General features: G+C 39.8%; 1 protein-coding gene across 1 annotated transcript in view; it reads left to right on the top strand.

Annotated features, from left to right (window-relative positions):
- The window catches only part of pappa2 (pappalysin 2), a 507,671-nt gene that overhangs the window by 203,055 nt on the left and 287,854 nt on the right, over positions 1 to 16,762 (top strand). Inside the window, exon 2 of the mRNA XM_072274753.1 lies at positions 906 to 1,968. Coding sequence (XP_072130854.1) covers positions 906 to 1,968 — 1,063 coding nt within the window. The remainder of the gene's footprint in view (positions 1 to 905; positions 1,969 to 16,762) is intronic.

Here is a 16,762-nt window from a genome sequence, read left to right as displayed (position 1 = left end):
ATGAAGGCAAACATACCATATACCTTCTTTATCACCCTATGTAATTGTGTTGCCACTTACAGTGAGTTATGTACTTGGGCCCCAACATGCCTCTGCACATCAGAGACCTGAAGGGTCCTGCCATTTACTGTTTAGCTTCCTTTTACATTTGATCCCTCATTTTACAGCATCTCACACCTGCTCAGATTAAACTTTGTTGACTAGTTCTCTGCCCATATCTGCAGTTGGTCTATGTCCTGCTGTCTCCTTCATTGTCCACAACTCCATTAATTTTTGTGTCATCCACAAACTTATTAATAAGCCCATCTTCAAAATGTCAAAATGGACAGCATTCTGAGCCCTAAGTCCTGTTGAGTTTCATAAAGGAGGAGAAATGTAAAGATGAAGAGGAGCTTTTGTGAGGACCTTCCAGGGAAACTTGGAATTAGAGTAATCTTTGGAGGATTTGAGTAGTCATTAGGACTGGAGGTGATTACTAAGAAAGGGAGGATAGGAACTTGGAGAGACTTGAAAGTAACAGTAAAAGGCATGACTGGAGACAATGCTTAATTGATATACATTGATATTTGCTGACAATTGAAAAACTAAAGCTAAAGAAAAACACGAATTAAAAGCTGTAAGTTCTGGAAATACTCAGCAGGTCAACAGCATCACTGTTGGGAGAAAAAGAGTCAATATATCAGGTCAAAAATTTCACTATTGCTCATTTCTTCCATTATGATGGAAGCACGTAATTGGCTGTAAGGCATTTAGGACATGCTGAGTTCTTGAGAAGTACAATTGAAAAGCAAGTTCCTTCTTCGCATACATTGCAAGAATAATGACTGAACATATTGTGCTGTTGTTACTAATCTAGTAAGAAATGATACATAGAAAGTGAATGCTCTTTCTGCCTTTTATTTCAGGGCTCTTTGATAATTGTTCCTATTCACTCAGTGAGAAGGGTTGGAAGATTGGCATTCAATCATTAGAATATTCCGGAAGGAAGGATCCTCGCTTTTTCTTCTCTCTCCGCACAGACAGAGCCAGAAAAGCCACCACCATCTTTGCCCACCACAATTACCATCCCAACTCTTGGACTTACCTAGCTGTCTCTTACGATGGCCGGCAGATGCTGCTCTATATCAATGGAGCCAGAGTTGGGGCCAGCACCAGGCAGTCAGGGAATCTGCACAGTGAGTTCATGAGTTCTTGCCGGACACTACTGATCGGTGGGGACAACTCCGGGAATGGACATAATTTCCGTGGTTACCTGGCCAGCTTTACCCTGTGGAGGACCGTGAAGTCTCAGGCTGAATTAGTGAAGAGCTACCACCAAAGTATGCAAGGAAGAGATTCCTCCTTGGTTTTGATGGCAGATTTCTCCAGGATGGAAGAACAATGGATTCCAAATAAGGACTCCCGTTATCCCATCCGCAACATAATGCTTCTACCAGAGCCAGAGTTAGCATCTCCCTTGACTCCTCCACCATGTGGGCTGACAGTTTGTGACAATATTGATGTTATCAAGAACTACAACAGTTATTGGCCACTAAGGGGAGAGAAGCTGATACGCTACCGAGTGATTAACATTTATGATGATAATCGGCAAAACCCCACAGTAACAAAACAGCAGATTGAGCTCCAACACCAAGCACTGAACAGGGCCTTCAGCAGGTATAACATAACCTGGGATCTCACTGTCACTGAGGTCCTCAACTCGACCATTCGGAACCGAGTCGTCCTGGTCAACTGTGAGACGAGCAAAATTGGGAATGACCACTGTGACCCTGAGTGTGATCACCCCATGACTGGCTATGATGGTGGGGACTGTCGATCCATGGGAAAGTGCTATCTGTGGAAGAGGCGGGACGGGATCTGCAACATGGAATGCAACAACATGGTGGATGATTTTGATGACGGTGACTGCTGCGATCCCATGTCTACCAATGTGCAGAAAACTTGTTTTGACCCTGACTCTCCAGAAAGGTAGGAATACTTTACTTTCATTGGCATTCTTGGAAGATCACTACTCTGGAGCGTTGTGAATGCTAGATCCCTGGAAGTATTTAGCGAGGAGGGAAATACATTAGTAAAAGACTGCGTGACTGAAGTGGGGCTGAGGCTTGGGGCAGATTAATCATGATCATATTAAATGGTGGGACAGACTTGTCAGACTGAGTGGCCTATTTCTGCTCCTATGTTCTTGCATCCTTGTATGATTGGTACTGTGAATTGAAACATTCACTAGTTCAGCATGACCTGCCACCATCTGTAAGGAGTTTGTACTTTCTCTCCGTGACTGTGTGGGTTTCCTCCAGGTGTTCTGGTTTCCTCTTATAGTCCAAAGATGTACCGGTTGGTAGGTTAATTAGTCATTGTAAATTGTCTTATAATTAGGCTAGCGTTAAATCTGGGGTTGCTATTTCAAGTTGAAATAGTACGATATTAGAACAATGTTGAACAACCACCATAAAGAGTACTGATATGGGACTTCAGTTACTGCTTGCTTCAATTATGACTTGGTTGTGAACAATCCCTGGGTGGGAACTGTGGTCAGCATGGACTAATTGGGTCAAAACGGCTGGATCCATGCTGTATTGCTCTATAACTCTAATCCCACAATTAACCAGTTTTTGTTAGTTCTCTGCTGTGGCAATTATTACAGATTGTAGTCAAACTGAACCTTGACACACCCTCTAAAAAAATCTTGGGACACTATGCTTAAACTTTTTAACCAGCAGTCCAAAGTCTTATTGATACATGAATATTGGACGAAATTATTTGTTTCTGTAATATGTGTGTTCTTAAGTTATTCAGGCTCCTGATAATACACCGGAAATTTAGGAAGCTGAGAGTGACTTCCACAGACAAGGCAATCTGGAAGTGGGTGCAATGTTGTATTTGAGGCTGTATGGCAACATATACAGGTTTCCCCCGCTATCCGAAGGTAGAGTGTTCCTATGAAATGGTTCGTAAGCCAGAATGTCGTAAAGTGAATAACCATTTATTAATATGGGAAAAATTTTTGAGCGTTCCCAGACCCCAAAAAAATCTACAAAATCATGCCAAATAACACACAAAACCTAAAATAACAGTAACATATAGTAAAAGCATGAATGATATGATAAAACACAGCCTATATAAAGTAGAAATACTTTTCTGCTGCACTGTCTAGTGCAGCAAAAATCTCGCGGAAGTGCTCTCAGCAGAAACACTCTCTCCAGTAACCTTTAAGCTATGAAGCTGCCAAATCATACCAAATAACACATAAAAATACACAGCCTATATAAAGTAGAAATAATGTGTGTACAGTGTAGTTTCACTTACCGGAATTGGGAAGACTCCAATAAATTGCAGTTTCGTCACAGTTAAACATTTGCTTATACGAATAACCACCTGACGCAATCGGTAATTGCCTCTGACCTGTGTCGGGCGTCACCTAGTTAATAAGCTTGTTTATTTCTGCTTTTTTCTTAAAGATGTGCTGGGTGCATTTCGACTACCGCTGCACCGCTGCATTCTTCGGGGCAATGTATCAGTCCGCGGCCCAGAGGTTGGGGATCACTGCTTAAACTATGAAGCTGCCCTCACCTCAGAAACCGATCAAACCACCCATGACTACCTTTAAATTCCACTTTCGCAACACTTTCATCACCATCTTCCAGTGCTTTCTGTTTCAGCTTATTAAAAAGACTGACTGATTTCTCCTTATGTATAAGAAAACTTAACGGAACACCACACTTTGTACATCCATCAATCCACTCAAGCAATAGACTTTCCATTTTATCCATTATTGGATGCCAACTAAGAGAGACCACTTTGCTATGAGCAGAACCAACAGTAACATCGTCAACTTTCAAAATTCCTTCTCTCTGCGTATAAATAGTGCGAATGGTGGACGTAGGCAAGTTCAACGCGCGGACAATGTTCTTACTTCGTTCACCACGGTCAAAACACTTAATTATGTCTAGTTTTACGCTAAGTGTAACACCCTTATGAGCTCTTTTAGGCTTTTCCGATACCTTAGAACAAATCTTGCTAACAGATGCACAAAATAAATCGAGGTAGAGCTCGTGTTTAAGCAATGGCGGCTAGAGTGCAGTTCTGGGGGAGGAGCCTGGCTGTTCAGGCGCGGGCTGCCTTTTTTCGTAACAGTGAAAACAACTTCTGTTAGTGAAAACAGATAACTAATGTAGGTCTTTCGTAAAGCGAATGTTCGGAAAACGGGGGTCACCTGTACCTTAGTGAGGACTCCCTTGGTGAAGCCCTAGTTTGTGTTGACACGCCTTCTCAGAAAGATCTAGCTCTAAGAATGGACTTCTGTAAACTGGGTGAATAAGGTCTTGGATGATGAGTTCATCCAGGCTTCCTCATTGTCCCCATGTTTGGCTACAATACCTCTGATGCCTGTGGCTTATGGTTGACATTGATATCTGTTCACAAGTTGCATAGGGTTATTTTTTCTGTAGAAGTGTTACACTAATTCTGAAACTTTTGACAGTAATAGATTGAGGGAAGGAAATAGTCAACAATGTGGAGGTCTCATGCAGGTACAAGATGTTTAATAGAATGGCCACATGTATGGCAAATTAATTTAACCACTGACAAACAAAAACTGGAACATTTTGATTAGAAAAATAAGAGATCATATAATACTTAGAAAATGATTTGGAAAAAGCAATGGATCTGGGAGTACAAATGTAGACACCACTAAAAATTTGCCACTTAATCTAGTAATTTTAAAAAATCATAAGAAAGTAGGACAAATAAGCAGAATTGGGCTATTTGGCCCATGGAATCTGCTCTGTCATTTAATCATGGTGTTTATTCTTCTGTCTCACCTTCATTCAACTGCCTTCTCCCTGTATCCTTTGCGGCCCTTACTAATTAAGAACTCATGAACCTCTGCTTTAAGTAAAACTAATAACTTGGCTTTACAAACTATCTGTGGCAATGAATTCCACAGATTCACCATCCTCTTGCTAAAGAAATTCCTCCTCATTTCTATGCTAAGGAGAGGTCCTTTTATTCTGAGTCTGTGCACTTTGGTCTTAGATTCTTCCACTATTGGAAATATCCTCTTTATATCCACTCTGTCTAGTCTTTTCAATTATCAGTAGGTTTAAATGAGATCCCCTCCCCTCATTCTTCTAAACTCCAGTGAGTACAGGCCCTGAGCCATCAAATGCATCTCATTTAACCCTTTCGTTCCCAGGTTAATTCTTGTAAACCTCCCCTGGACTCTCTCCAATGCCAGCACATCCTTTATTAGATATGGGCCTCAAATCTACTCACAATACTCCAAGTGTGGTCTGACTATTGCCTTGTAAAGTCTCAGCATTACATCCTTGCTTTTATATTCTAGTCTGTTTGAAATGAATGCTAACATTCTATTTGCCTTCCTTATGATCAACTCAACCTGTAAGAAATCCCGCACAAGGACTCCCAAATCTCTTTGCATCTCTTATTTCTGAATGTTCACCCTGTTTAGAAAATAGTCTGTGCCTTTATTCCTTGCACCAAAGTGCATGGCCATACCCTTCCCTGCACCATATTCCATCTGCCACTTCTTTGCCCATTCTCCTAATTTGCCTAAGTCCTTCTGCAGACTCCCTGCTTTCTCAACACTACCTTCCCCTCCACCTACCTTTGTATCATACACAAACTTGCCCACAAAGCCGTTAATTCCATCATCCAGATCATTAACAAATAATATTAAAAGACAATGAACCGTGTAGAACACCACCAGTCATTGGTAGCCAATCATAAAAGGTCCCCTTTGTTCCCACTGCTTTGCTCCTGCCAGTCAGCCAATCTTCTACCCTTGCTAGTATCTTTTCTATAATACCATGTGTTGTTATCTTGTTTATCAGCTTTATGAGCAGTACCTTGTCAAAAACCTTATGAAAATCCAAGTAAACAACATCCACTGACTCTCCTTTGTTATCTTATCTGTGACCTGTTTTATCCTGAGCTTCCAAATACCCCAAAATGTCATCCTTAATATGACCTCTAACATTTTGTCAAGCACTGAACTTGCTAACTTGCTTACAACTTCCTGTCAGAGAAACAATTTTGTAGTTCAGTATCAAAGCAATGGAATAATGAAACATAATAATTGATGTTAAGCTGATGTTCCAGAACATCATTATTTAGCATTTACACTGTTGTTTGTACCTATGCAGCAGCAGTTTTCATACGAAGTGTATCCACAAAGTACCCAATAATTTACTTTGGCAAAATTGGTTGTGTGATGAATACTTGGCCAGGACGTCAGAGAGAGGAACTTCCCAGATTTATTTCAAAGTGGTGCCATGGAACTCCTGCAAGGACAGATAGAGCTTCAAATTAACATCTCCCTGACAGTGCAGAAAGGTCCATGAGGTGAAGTTCCTGCTGCTTGGATAACTGTGGATGGAAAATTATGCGATGAAATCCTGGCATTTTGAAGGGGTTTGAAGAGCCAGTTTAGAGAGCCAGCTGCTTTATTTACTGTCTTTTGAGTGAGTTACTGGAGCTAGCCATGGTGCTGATTAAGCATTCAAGCAGGTTGGTTACATTGTTCTTAAGAAATGCTGGGACTTTTCATTCATAGTGCCTAAATGCTGAACAACTGGTAAAAACAAAGTGTGAGTTCTGCCTAGACATGTAGAAAACTAAAGCCATTGTTTTAATGTGGCTTTCATTTATCTCTCTAAGTACAAAAGGGAAAATGATTTGTTTGTTGCTAACATTTACAAGCTTATTATAAATGTCTGAGCTTGGTGCTCAGTACTGAATAAAAAAAACACTTTGGTTTTTAACTCATCAGCGTTATAATAAGAAAGGAAAGAACCTGAATGGATCTGGGATATTCTAAGTGTTACATGTAGGAAAAGCAGCAGAAACTTATACTTAGAGCAATATCCTGCAAACAACCATGTAGGGATGGATGACAAAAGAAGACCCCAGAAGCTGGAATATGGATAAACACACAAAAAGCTGGAGGAGCCCAACAGGTCAGGTAACATCTATGGAGGGAAATAGCAGTTGCTGTTTCTGGTCAAGGCCCTTAATCTTGATGGAAAAATAGTGGGGAGGTACCCCGTATGAAAAGGAGGAGAGAAAGAAAGAAAGAGCAATGTAGGATTCGGCAACTAGTCTGTTTCAGTGACTTTGGTTGAATGGTAAATGTTGCCTAGTCAGCTGCAAAAGCTCTCAATCTTAACAATAATGCCATTCATTCTCTGAAATCTTAATGAAAAGGCATATGGGGTCTCACTTTAAAATGGCACCTTAAGAAAAATAGCAGTCCCAGTGATGTAGCTCTCTCTCAGCACCACACTGGAATAATAGCTTAGGACTTATTTTCAAAATTTTGGGATCAGGTTTGACACTATAAATCAAATGGTGAGGACCAGCCTCTCAGGAGTTTTGTATTTCACCACCTTCGAAGCTCAAGAGAGAAAAAGGAGAAATTTGGCTGTAGAGTGAAATAATGGCATTAGATCATTTCCATAATGCTTTACGTCAATGAGATGGAGTAGGTGTTGCAGCTACCACTGTAAGAAAAGTCTCTGCAAAGGACAATATGATAGTGATTAGCTATGCTCCTGTGATACTTACTGGAGAAAATATTAACTAGAATTAGATTAATTGTGGAAAGACTTGAATATCGCATGGTTACCTAGACTTTCAGTCATTTTTTTTTCATGTGCATGAATTCTAATGTCAGTGAAGTGTAACAGGCAGTGCGGCATCAGTTAAGGAAAATTTTCAGAAATTTAGATGGGGAGAACCTATTGAATAATCAGTAGCAATGATTACTCAATGTCAATGCTGAGTAGTTTGGTTAAATGGTCTGATTCCACGGTGTATTTTTATTATGTGGAGTATAGGATTGCATATGCCATTATCAGAGTATTGACGACAACTTTGGTTCTAACACTGAGTAGAATTTGAGTTATGATTGAATTTTCATATTATCTGATTAACCTATGGGGTATTTTAAGGCTTGTGATATCTCGGTTTATAATTATGATACCTGCATTTTTCTTTTCAAAGTATATATCCAATGTTGCCTTGATTCCTCAAGCTCGGGAGCCTGTGAAATAATTATGCTCTTGCAATTCTGCTTCGAATACCTTCAATCTTCAAAGTTCAACTTTCCCTAGCCCTCAGACATTATGTTCCATAATGCACTGCCTAAAACGCTCTGAAATTAAATGCCTGATGGGCTCTGGATACCCCCTTCTGCACCACCACCCAGAGCATGCTCCTAGGTGTGTCTTCCCCCAGCACACTCCAGAGCTCAATTCCTATCCACTCGGTCTCTCTCCAACATTGATATTTTTCTTTAAAATACAGAATGAGTTTTTGATTGCCTTCTTCATCTGTACTAGTTATCAAATTGTGCCTGCTAATACCTGTGGAAGGGATCTCAAGGCACTGGGTTCAATATAGATGAATTATAAATGCAAATTTTTGCTGTCATTTGTGGAAAAATGCTTTTCTAAGTCTTGTTTCTGTTTGTACATTACTAGTGGCTGCTTCTTATAGGTAAGTCAAAGGATCCCTCTTGGCATTCAGAGCCAAGCTCATCTGGGCTGTTTGCAACATCGTTTAAGCTGCATAGTGGTTGTCGCTGTGTAGTGATTAGAAGCAGGATCCTTGTTTTCTTTTCACCAGCCTTGGTCCATATGCTGTGAGCATCCCAATTGTTGCCTAGGCTGAATTGCCATTACTGGGGAGTTTCCTGATCTATAGGGCTCATTTTTCATTATCTGGCCCATGTAGCCACAGATCTAATTCAAACCCACATTTGGAATGTTTTATAAATTATAATATAATTATAATTAGTCTGCGTGGCCAAATAATTTGTAGGTATACTTTTTAATATTTTTAAGATGGCAACTTTGTCACAGGGGGTATTAATAAATTGACAGATGTAGAATAAAATATTGTCTTCGAAGGAAAATTATTTTATTATTGCCCAGAATGTTAGTAGAAGATTCAGAACAGCTGCTTAAAGACTTAAATGCTAATCTGTTTACGATGACAAAAGACAGTAAGTAATAAAAGAAAGTTGGTAATCTTCAAGAGAATTTTGTACATTTATTGTCTCTGATGTAGAGGAATAAAGCATTCATGCAGATTTCCTAGATTATGTCCATTAACACTAGATCAGTTAATTCTCTTTAAAAAAAAAGTGCTGTAAACTTGTTCAGAAGAGAATTGATTATTACAGATTAATTACTAATGCATTAGAATAAATCATCCTCTCAAACTAAATTAGCATGTACTGTGCTGTTGATCAACATTTAATCTGTTGGAAAGCGTGCGTTTCAGAGCCAGGAATGTGGTGTGCCCATTCAGTTCATTTATTGTCATGGTCATGTCAAAGTAATTCAATCTTTCTCTCTCTGTTGTGAAAAGAAAACAAGTAGGAACCTTGATTTGAAGTATCTCTTGTGTGGCAACACATCACCTAATTGGTCCACCTTAAGGATATTTATTAATATGCATGAATGCATATATAATTGGTTTATTATTGTCACATGTACCAAGATGCTAGGGAAAGCTTTTGTTTGCATGCCATCCAGACAGATCATTCCATATGTAAGTATATTAAAGTTAAAGTATAAAAAAAAACCTGAATGCAGAATATAGTGTTACAGAGCAGGTAGACAATTAAAATTCAAGGGCAATGATGAGGTAGCTTGAGAGATCAGGAGGTCCTCTTCAGTGTGTAAAAGTTCTGTTCATTATCCCAATATGCATATTCAAAAACATTATCACCACATTGAAATATTCTACTTATAGTGAGCGCATGTGTGTGTGAGAAGTCACACCTTCCTAATATTTGTAGAAATCATGGAATATCATTGGGACCGGTGTCAATTTCAGTTTCTTCATCTGTAACCAAATCAGTATGGAGATTAAAGCTAAAGGGGCTAGGTCTTTATGCTGCCCTACTACAGGATTTTTATACCACTGGCCCTTTGGAAAGCTAGTAAATGAATATACTGTACTTCTGAATAAGTTATTTGCATTGATAATCTTAAAAAAAATGGGTTTGGCATTGATTTCAAATGTGCAGACACCAGGAAATTAGTTTTCGACTTTAAATACCTGCTTAATTTTAGGATAAGGGTATGTTCTAATCTTAAAGTGAGACACATACAGCCTTTTCCAATATATACAGGCACACATACCTGTTGCATTCAGGCCAGGACGGAGCCTGCTCACAGTGGTAAGTGATTTACTTTGGAGGATGAAGTCATACAAACAGCCTTTAATAGTTCCTTTTTTTTAATTCTAAACATTTCATCTTTTGCCAAATACAACTGTGTTACAACCAAAACATTTGAGCAATAAACTAGAGATTTAAATGTCCTTGTGCAGCTTTCACTTGACAGCATTCCAAATACAGAAGCAATTAACTATGCTGTGGATTAGAAGGAAGCTGGAGGAACTCAGTGTTTGTACAGGTGACGAAATATTTCATTTGATGGCGCATATTTTTGTTGCTAAGTCCATCAGCTAGTCACAGTTCTCCGGCTGTGCGAGTTGAGTTTCAAAAGTTGAAAGAATTGTACTCTGTCATGTCGGCAATTTGACTGCAAAAGAGGGGCCAACACGTGCCCTTATCTTCTCCCTCATCACAATACAGGGGCTGATATCTCAATTCTGAGCTTTGCCGCAGGTGTTCTTCCAGCTTGAATGGCCCATCAACTTACAGAATGCTTAAGGCACACATAAGACTATCTGATATTTCTTGTGCTCTTGTGAACTATTTCTGTAATCTGAAAAGAGGATGCTGTCCAAGTTGCATGCCACCTTGGACAATGTCTCCCATCCACTACATAATGTACTGGGTGGGCACAGGAGTACATTCAGCCAGAGACTCATTCCACCGAGATGCAACACAGAGCGTCATAGGAAGTCATTCCTGCCTGTGGCCATCAAACTTTACAATTCCTCCCTTGGAGGATCAGACACCCTGAGCCAATAGGCTCGTCCTGGACTTATTTCCTGGCATAATTTACATATTACTATTTAACTATTTATGGTTTTATTACTATTTAATTATTTATGGTGCAACTGTAATGAAAACCAATTAACCCCCGGGATCAATAAAGTATGACTATGACTATGACTATACTACTATAAAGGTCCTTCGGGGGTTGAGCTCAACAACCTCTCATCACTATTGTACTGTATGTTGTAGTCTCTTCTGACTGATTCTTTTCCTGAGGGTGAGTGTATGCTGGGCTGTGAGATTCCTGTTTTTAGATGTAGTCCTCAATACTTGACAGTTATTGTCTGCGGGTCCATCCAATTAATATCCCTAGATCAGCATGGATCCCACCACCAGTCATGCTCTCTTCCTGCTGCTGCCATCAGGAAGAAGGCACAGGAGCCTCAGAACTCGCACCACAAAGTTTAGGAACAGTTATTACCCCTCAACCATCAACCACTTGAATCAAAAGGAATAACTTGTCCTATCACTGAAATCTTCCCACAACCTATGGACTCACTTTCAATGACTTTTCATCTCAAGATCTCAATATTTATTGCTTATTTATTTACTTATTATTATTATTGTTATTTATTTCTTTTTGTATTTGCAGGTTGTTGTCTTTAGCACAGTGGTTTACTTCCAGTTGGTGTGGTCTATTATGGTTATTAGATTTAATGAGTATGCACACAAGAAAATGGATCTCAGGGTTGTTATTGGTAACAGATATGTACTTTGACAATAAGTTTACTTTGAACATGAGGACGTATAGAGCAGTTCAACACTTGCAGGTTTATGTGATTCAGAATGTTGATGGTGGAGGACTCAGTGATGATAATGGCATTCACTGGAAAGAGCAGGTGATGGCTCTTGTCGTACATGGACATTGTCCTATGCTTTTGTGGCAGATATATTACTTGCTACTTCATGGCTGAAGCCAATACCTGAATGTTGATTTTGTTTACTACATGCAGACATGGACTGCTTCATTTGTTGAGGGGTTGCAAGTAGAACTGAATATTGTGCAGTTATCAGTAAACATACCCTTCTCCATTTTCAATGGATAGAAGCTCATTGATGTGGAAGCTAGAGATATTTGGGTTCTGGGCCTAAGGAACTCTTGCAGTAATGCCTTGCAGATGGGATGACTGACCTTCAAAATCTGTGCTGCCTTCTTATTGTGAGAAAGGTGATTCGAGCTAGGTGATATCAGATGTAAGGAATCGGATTGGTTGAAAATCAGCATCTGGTGCTGATCACCGAGTTAACAATTCTTATGGTTTCAGATGTTTATATAAGACCATAAGATACAGGAACATAATTAGGCCATTTGGTCCATTCCATCAAGATTGATTTATTATCCCTCTCAACCCCATCCTTCTGCCTTCTAATTGTAATCTTTTACACCCTTGCTAATCAATAACCTATCAACCTCCGCTTTAAATATACCCAATAACTTGGTCCCCTCAGCTCTCTGTGGCAACAAATTCCACATCCACTACTCCCCGGCTAAAGAAATTCCTCCTCACCTCTGTTCTAAATGGATGCCCTTCTATCCAAATTTCTCTAAAATGTTGAAATCAAACCCGCATCCACCACTTCCGCTGGCAGCTTGTTGCACACTCACCATCCTTTAACTGAAGAAGTTCCCTCTCATGTTCCCTTTACTTGTTTCACCTTTCACCCCAACCCATTACCTCTAGTTCTTGTCTCATCTAAACTCGGTGGAAAAAGCCTCCTTACAAATGTAAACCCTATTTATGCCTTCATAATTTTTTATATGTCAATCAAATCTCCCCTCATTTTCCTATGCTCTGAGGAATAAAGTCCTAACCTGTTCAAACTTTCATTATAATTTAGGTCTTCAAGTCCTGACAATATCCTTGTAATTTTTCTCTGTACTCTATCAATCTTATTGATATCTTTCCTGTGACCACATCTGCACACAATACTCCAAATTAGGCCTCACCAATGCCTCAACATGACATCCCAACTCCTGTACTCAATACTTTGATTTTTGAAGGCCAATGTGCCAACAGCTTTTTTTATGATTCTATCTACCTGTGACCCCACTTTTAAGGAAATATGGATCTTCAGAACTAAGCGATCTCTGCATATGGTGGAGCCACCAAACTGCTCTTGGTGGTGGATGCTTTGCTCCAGCTTTATTAGGCCATTAGTGATGGTAAGCACATTGCCGTGGGACTGGATTTTATGCAGGCTGCATTGCGTAAGGATGATAGATTTCCTTTTGTAAAGGACATTAGTGAGTTAGATATTTCGATCAGCAGTACCAAAGTTATTCTTTTAAGACTTCATACAACTAATAGCATTTGAATTGTACATTTGCCATGCTGTGATTTATTAAACGCTCTTTTCATTTTTAGTCTGGTAATCTAACTGCTATACTGCCACCATCACAGTAAGGATGCACTTTTACAGACCTTGGACAGATGAAATCTAGCTATGATTTTGATAGCATGCCAATAACTGCATAAAGAAATAAATACAATTTTTTTCCTCTCCTCTGTAACATTCCCCATTTCGTAACCAGAATGTTCATTTTGAATGAGTACCAGCCAAGCAATAATTTTCCCTGTAAGCTTTCAAGTCAATATTCTGGATGTGGTCTCACTACATTGATATTGGATTTTAAAATCTCCTGTATCTATACATTCTGGCATCTGTTTAAGCTGAATTTTGAGAAGCACCAAGATTTTGTTTTAGAAGGGAGAACTCCTTCCATCTCAAAATAATTCTAGAGGATCCAGCAAAATAAAACCTTTTTTATCTTTGCCCTGAAGTATATATTGCAAATCTGAGCAATTACACTGGGAGTAATCATTACATAAAGAGTACACTTACAATTATAATTACACTGGGAGTAATCATTACATAGAGTACACTGCAAATAACCACTATCCTGCTGAATAAGTAGAAACTCCACATAGTTGTGTAAAGTGAATGACCCTTCTACTGCTTAATTAACCAGAACTCTACACACTTGGTAAATGAGCAGGTGTTTCCTCACTGAATAAACAGGAAATGCACAGGATTAGTGATTAATTCCTTAACCATCTACACAGTTTGAGACGCACATTTCCATGTCTGCACACTGTGAGCAACACTTAATCTGATAAATAGTTGTTTGGATTCTTGACACCAAAATGCATGACTACTGTTTAAAAACTTTTCAGACTGAGCAGTATGTCTCCTCCCACTTCCCTTTCTTCCATGGCCTTCTGTTCTCTCCTTATCAGATTCCCCCTTTTCCAGCCCTTTATCCCTTTCACCAATGAACTTCCCATCTCTTTAATTCACCCCTCCCCTTCTCCTGTTTTCACCTATCACCTACTACCTTGTGTTTCTTCCTCCCCTCCTTACTTTTGAATTCTCATCTTTTCTTCTCCAGTCCCGATGAAAGGCCTTGGCCTGAAACATCCACTGTTTATTATTAACCATAGCTGCTGCCTGGCTTGCTGAGTTCCTTCAGCATTTTGTGTGTGTTGTTTGGATTTCCAGCATCTGCTGATTTTCTCTCGTTTGGTATGTGCAGTGTGCTTTTTAAGGTATAGCAAAGGGAAACACGACAGTTGAGATAGTGGAGTATGTTGTCTCCTCTCGGTGGCGCCCTATAAATGGGCTAATTTATTCACATTTGAAATACTTTGTTAATAATTGAAATAATTATGCACTCTTTTGTAGGAATAGTGATGTCGTAGTTAACAGTGGACTAGCAGCTAGTGCTCTGCACCATTAATCTAGACATGTGATTTAAAATCCTACTATGGCAATGGGGGAATTTAAATTGAATACAGTACATCTGGAAAGTAGAAAGAAAACCTGAGCTAGAATGATAACCATACAGTTACTGGATTATTGTAAAAAGCCCATGCTTTAATGTCCTTCAGGGAAAGAAGTCTGCTGCCCTTTCCAAATCTGGCATATATGTGACTCCAGTCCCACCAAAGGGGTTGACTCAAACCGTCCCCACTGTTCAGTGGCAAATAGGGATGGACAATAAATAATTCCCAGAAAAGTCCAAATCCCATGTGAAAATGAGTCCATTAATTTGTGTCCAAATCCCAAATGGCTCGTCTTTAAATGGAAAATCCAGGTGATTACTGAGGGTCACCCTTTCTAAATGTGAATATGTTTCTGGTCAGCCAACTGATACTGAAATCCATCAGTTCAACAGCCCTAAAGTGTTGAGAAATTCATGCAGATAGCTGTTGTTTTGTGATTTCTCCCCACTCCAACTTGCGCAATTTCAGAGAGCATTGTTATATTTAGAAGAGGAAAGCTTTATGGTTTTCTAGGTGGAGTTTAACCAGTTCAAAAATGGAGAGTGAATTAGGCACTGAAAATGATCCTATTTCTTGTTCAGGAAGGAGCATGTCGTGTCTGGTGTGTTATCTGAGAGGATTACATGGAGTTGATTATTGGAATTCCAGATCCTCTGTAGTTACTTTTCCAGGCCCCATACCTCACGTTACATTAAAGAGAAGACAGGCCCCATACCTCACGTTACATTAAAGAGAAGACAGCTAAATGGACAAGAGAACCCTGAAATATTGTTGCCCCAGTGGTAGAGCCTGCCTTACAATTGCAGTAGTTCAGGTTTAGACCTGATCTTGGGTTCTGTCTGTGTGGAATTTATATGTTCTCCCTGTGACGTGAGAGTTTCTCCTGAATTTTTTGGTTTCTTCCACGTCCCAAAAATGTGAGGGGTTGGTGGGTTAGTTGGCCATCATAAATTACTCTAAAAGCACAAGTGTGTGGCGAATGTGGAGAGGGTGTAAATAGTGCATTGGGCTGGTATAAACACAATGGGATGAAATGGCTTCCTCCAATATCATAAGGTTGCTAAGTTTGTGTCAGAGGGCTGAAATGTTTCTAAGTTCTATTGCCATTATGACCCAACCTGTCCTTTCAGCTTATTGGGAATCACTTTGATGATTCCCAATAAGCTGAATGCAGCTTGAACATGCAGTGTCCTGTGAAATGCATTAACTTCACCATTGTGCTTGCTCTGTGTAACCCAATGTGAGTGGCACTGGGGGTGAATGTGTGAGCTGGCAGCTGACTTCTAGATACTACCCTCAATTGTCTGTCCTCCCTGTCCATTCATAGGTTGTCACTTTCATCATGGATGGCAGCTGATGTTTTGCCACCCAGACTGCGGATTTCCAAGCATACAAGGTTGGCGACCATTTACTCCTTAAACAATATTCTCATGTCAGGGCTGTTGGCAAAGAGATGCTCCTTTGCACCTCTGATTTTTGACATTTTTCCCCATTTAGAAAATAGTCTATACCTTTATTCTTTCTACTAAAGTGCACAACCATACGTTTGCGTACAGAATATTCAATCTGCCACTTCTTTGCCCATTTTCCCAATCTGTTTAAGTTTTTTTGCAGTCTCCCTACTTCCTCAAGACAACATATCTTTGCATTGTTCGCAAACTTGGCCAGAAAGACATCAATTCTGTCATGCAAATCATTGACATGTAACATGAAAAGAAGTGGTCCCAACATCAAGCCCTGCACAACACCACTGGTCATCGGTAGCCAACCAGAAAAGCTCTCTTTATTCCCTCTTTTTGCTTTGCTCCTCTGCACTGGCTGTCTATTCTCTTTCCCTCTCCTGACACCTGCAACTTAGAGATGGCTACCTCCCTTTAGCTCCTGTCTATCACCTTCTCATTCTCCCATATGAGCCAAGGGTCAACAAATTGGAACTCTAGGTCCTTAACACGGTCCCTGAGGAACTGCAGTTTGA

Source organism: Mobula birostris, chromosome 12 (genome assembly GCF_030028105.1).
Source record: "Mobula birostris isolate sMobBir1 chromosome 12, sMobBir1.hap1, whole genome shotgun sequence".
Taxonomy (NCBI): Eukaryota; Metazoa; Chordata; class Chondrichthyes; order Myliobatiformes; family Myliobatidae; genus Mobula; species Mobula birostris.
This window is presented reverse-complemented; position numbering and strand designations above follow the sequence as displayed.